The sequence below is a fragment of the Phaethon lepturus genome, unplaced genomic scaffold, assembly GCF_000687285.1.
Source record: "Phaethon lepturus isolate BGI_N335 unplaced genomic scaffold, ASM68728v1 scaffold35474, whole genome shotgun sequence".
NCBI classification, from domain to species: Eukaryota; Metazoa; Chordata; class Aves; order Phaethontiformes; family Phaethontidae; genus Phaethon; species Phaethon lepturus.
The window spans coordinates 415-5,056 of record NW_010533233.1 but is presented as its reverse complement, the minus strand read 5'-3'; the positions used below and the strand labels follow the sequence as shown (position 1 = coordinate 5,056).

Here is a 4,642-nt window from a genome sequence, read left to right as displayed (position 1 = left end):
GTGGAAACAGAGACATTTCCTTTCAAATATGAATGTCTCATGAACTAAAAAAAAAAAAAAAGTCTTTTTAAGTTTTTCCACATATGGACAAAAAAGCAGTGATCACACCTAAATGCAGTTTCTCATCCAGCTAGCGAGGATGGGTGGTGAGTGGAGAGAAGAGCTGGGGGACAGGCCGCCTGCATGAACTGCGGGTTTAGCTGTCCGTGATGTATTAAGAATTAATTGCATGTTTAGCGATGCAGCTGTGGCTGCACAGCACAGGGGCGTCAGTCACACCACTGCTCCCGTCGGTTCCCAGTCGTTCAGAGCAGGAGCTGTTTCAGCCGTTCCACCGCTCCGGACAGCACTGATGGATTAATGGGAGGAAATGTTTATAGAAAGGTTCAGGTTTCCTAAGTGAGTGGAATGAACACCCCCCCCAGCCCCCAGCAATGATCAGCAAGCTCATGTCATGGAGCAGCCTGACTCATAGGAAAGCAAAGGTCTTTTCAAAAAGGAGACTCGACAAGTGAGTGATTCTGGGGAGCAGCTAGAGGTGTTTTCACAAAAAGATGTGGCTTTTCTAGAGAGGCAGTGTGAATGGGGCTAGCTCTGAAAAGAACTTTAAACTGGTAGTTCATACACTTTAAATTAAAAAAGTTATGTTTGAGAGCACAGTGTCCAAATAAAACTGTGCCCTGAGAGAAAGTGCAACTCTTGCACACAGTGCAACCACAGCTACCACGATGGCATCCAGCTAAGGCAGCTTAGATCACTGTTCTGTAGCTTAACTTTTAGTACAGCCATAGTTTAAGGCAAAGGAAGTGTGATGAACCCAATAAAAAGGCTGAAATCATCGCGAGAGAAAAGCTGGAAACTATCATGGTCTCACAGGTGTAAAATTCTGTTTGCCGAGGCACTTTTCATGATTGTAGCAACACAGCTTGAGTTCTAAACATTCATTTAAATTTAAAAAATGAAATAAAATAGACTACTCCATCAACTTTCAGATGACTGTCATAAGAAAGAATGTAGGCTTCAGGCTAGTGATTAAGATTAAAGTAAAATTCACCTGAACAAAACTGGAGATAGCAAAGGTGGTGGGAGAAAAAAACTGCCCTTTGAAAACTGTTGAAAAGGACCTAGTCCTTAGTGTTTCCCTGAAACACTCCACCTGTCAAAGTGAGGATTTAATTTGTAGCACTTGTAGCACCCCCCAGTTCTCAAAGTCCCTTTGGAATGGGAAGAGAGCATTATCCTTATTTTCTAGATAAGGGAACTGGTTTATCAGCTTGCCCTCAAAGAGAGGCAGAGCCTGGAAGAAAACTTGGCTAGGATGCAAGTGCTTCAAGTGAGGGCAAACATTTCAAACTGTCTCAAAATGGGCTGGTGCTCAGACAGGCCAGTTTCAAGTCATAGCTGTTTCTGGTCAGTTATATTCACAGTGTATCCACCCGAAAGTTTCTTGCATCTGGTACAACAAAGTGAGGGGAAGACACCACTGACAGAACTGCCCCCCCCGCAACCTGCCAAGTGTTCAAAGACTGAAAGAACTTCATTGGAGCCCTTGTATTAAAAATTATTTATTTTGTGATCTGTACATGGGATGAAGCAGGGCCTCATACAGACCTTCAAAAAATCAATTAAAAACATAAATACATATTTTCTTACAAAAATGAGATTTACAAAATATACATACTGCACTTGTCTTACATGTTTGTTGTTTTCTTTTTCTTCCACGTGCACATTGTAAAACACAAAAAACCCAAGCCCTGCAAGTCTGAGATCAGATCTACTGAAGGATTTGGCTGATGGGCCCATTCCTCATGCCCAGACCACTGGTACACCCTCAGAACAGCAGCAATCTGCCCCCTCACCCTGAACAGGTTTTTTCTTTTTAAGTTTCATTCCAGACACTTTTCCCCCCAAAAAATGAAGAGCAGCTATAGGGTGGAGACTTGCTAAAAATCCAGAATTTCCTAGTTTGTCCTTAGGCAAGAATATACACACACACACATATACTTATAAAAACAACCCTTCAGTGAATATAAAGGTAAAGTAGTATGCAAAAAATAAAACATAAGTCAACATAAAAATTTCAGAATTTGTCACATTTCAAAAAGAAAACAACGCATTTGATGATTAATTTTTGAGTGTCTTCCCTTCCAAGATATGATCACTGGAAACAACCAGCTGCATTTTAGCTGAAATGAGAACGCTCCTCACTTGCGGTAACTGCTTGCTTTTAAAGCCTAATCCCAGCCCCCTCCTGCACTGCCAGTCTTTGCTATGCAGTTCAGGGAACCGGAGGAACAGGCAAAGGGTCCATCGTGAGCCAAAAGGATTCCTCCTGTCCCCAGAAGCCGGCTGTGTAGTGACTTTACCTGCAGTGAGCTCACTGCAAAGCAGGGGAGAAAGCAGGTTTATGGGAAGAAAAGAAAAAAATAATCATATCTTTACGTTACATATTTTAATGGCTCTTGTTTTGGCAGGTGCTCTCAGTTATGCTCTTCTTGCCCTCTAAGTCTTGTGTTTCCTTCAGCTTAGAAAAGTGACCCATGTTGAATGGTAGGAAAACATCCTGCCTTCTCCTTTTTTTCATAAAAGGAATGTTTATTTCTGCGAGCTCCTCACATCCAAGGGTGAACCTCAACGACTTCTTTTTGTTAGTTTGCCCATAAAAACCGATCCCATGCTTATGCCTTTCTACATAGAAAACACTTTTGTTTCCCCCTTTGTCTCCTAGAACAAAGGCAAGGGGGAAAAGCCTTCTGCTGAAAAGCAACAAGTCATTTCTTTTCAGGGTGTGCAATAGCAACCCCCTCCTTCCCCACAGCAGCAAGAACAACAGACCGAGGGCTGAATTTTCACTTTAGAACAAATTAAAACAGGTAGCACGGAGGTAAAAAGGAACTTGTGAGCTGACAAAACAGAGGCATCTCACCAGCACACGATCTGGGCTGTGGCTGGTTGTGCAGTACTCACGCGATCCCTCCGCCGAGCTGGAAGGAGCAGGCAGTAAGCTCAGGCTCGGGAGTTATTCTGCCTGCGCTGCAGTTCGACCCCAGCAATTCAGAAGGGGTGTTGGCTACTTTTTGGCAAAGGCAGCTCAACAGATCTGGCTTCCCCTCTCTCTCGTCCAAAGCAAGGCAGGATGGCTTTAGCTGGGTTGCATTTTTTCCCACACAGGGGTAGCGGGAAAGAGAAGTAAGGGAACTTCTTGCGGGTGAAGGACTCTCCCATCCCACCAGTGAGCTCTTTCTCTGTGCTCTTCCACTTAGCTGGGCTTAAGCACCACTGGACTCAAGTCTGTCTGATCCTTTACGCAAAGATTTTTTTTTATTTTTTTGTTCCTAACCCTCTGGGAGGAAGAAAAAGTTAGGAAAAGCCTCCCTTCCTCCCTCTTCAGGGAGCCATCGCCTTCCTCTTCTGCCAAGTATCCCTCTCCTCTGCTTGTGTGCATGCGTGCGTGTGTGTGTGCCAGAGGGGACAGGGGTCTCATACTGCTGTCTCGCCTTTGCTGCCAGTGCTGAGTCTGTGGTAGAAGCGTCGCCAGGACTGAAGGGTTTTGCCAGACCAGATCCAGAAGCCAGTCGTGATACCAACAATCATGGTCATGAGGTACTTGATCATGAAGACTGTGAAGTCTGGGCTCATAGGGGCAAAGTGGCTAGGGCAGGGCACGGCATAGGTTTTGCAGGTCTGGAGGAGCCACGTCTTCTCCCAGGTGCCACGGAAGGCCTGCTCATAGAAGTAACATGCCAGGACAATGGTGGCAGGCACTGTGTAGAGGACACTGAAGACACCGATGCGCACCATCAGCTTCTCCAGTTTCTCTGTCTTGGTGCCGTCATGCTTCATGATGGTGCGGATGCGAAACAAGGACACGAAGCCAGCAAGCAAGAAGGAAGTACCAATGAAGAGGTACACAAACAAGGGCGCCAGCACAAAGCCCCGCAGCGAGTCCACGCTGTAGATACCTACGTAACACACCCCACTGAGTACATCCCCATCCACCTGCCCCATGGCCAAGATGGTGATGGTTTTGACAGCAGGCACAGCCCAGGCAGCCAGGTGGAAATACTGGGAGTTGGCCTCGATGGCTTCATGGCCCCACTTCATGCCAGCAGCCAGGAACCAGGTGAGGGACAGGATGACCCACCAGATAGAGCTGGCCATGCCGAAGAAGTAGAGGATCATGAACAGGATGGTGCAGCCTTCTTTCTTGGTACCTTGGGCCACAGTGCGGTAGCCGTCCTCAGAGAAGCGCTCCAGACACACCACCCGCTCCTCCAGCAAGAAACCTGCCGCATAAGCCACTGCCACCATGAAGTAGCAGCCCGAGAGGAAGATGATGGGCCTCTCTGGGTAGCTGAAACGACGCATGTCCACCAGGTAGGTGAGCACGGTGAAGAGGGTGGAGGCGCAGCAGAGCACAGACCACACGCCCACCCACAGCCGGGCAAACCGCACCTCCGCTTCCTTGAAGTACATGAGCCCGTTGGGCCGGGCAGGCTCGCAGGGGGCCCCGCAGTCCCGCTCCCCCAGGAACCGGTAGCCCAAGTAAGGGGGCACTTTGAGCTGCCGGGGACAGGAGAAGGAGAAGCCGGAGGGGGGCTGCGGCGGGGTCAGGGAGACAGCGGGGGAGCCCACCGGCGGG

The 4,642-nt window shown here is 47.8% G+C and overlaps 1 protein-coding gene across 1 annotated transcript in view; it reads right to left on the bottom strand.

Annotated features, from left to right (window-relative positions):
* Positions 1-3,480: 3,480 nt before the first annotated feature.
* Positions 3,481-4,642, bottom strand: part of FZD7 (frizzled class receptor 7) — a gene marked incomplete at its 5' end in the record, with an annotated part of 1,570 nt that continues 408 nt past the window's right edge. Inside the window, one exon of the mRNA XM_010285111.1 lies at positions 3,481-4,637. Within this exon, the coding sequence (XP_010283413.1) occupies positions 3,481-4,637 (1,157 nt within the window). The remainder of the gene's footprint in view (positions 4,638-4,642) is intronic.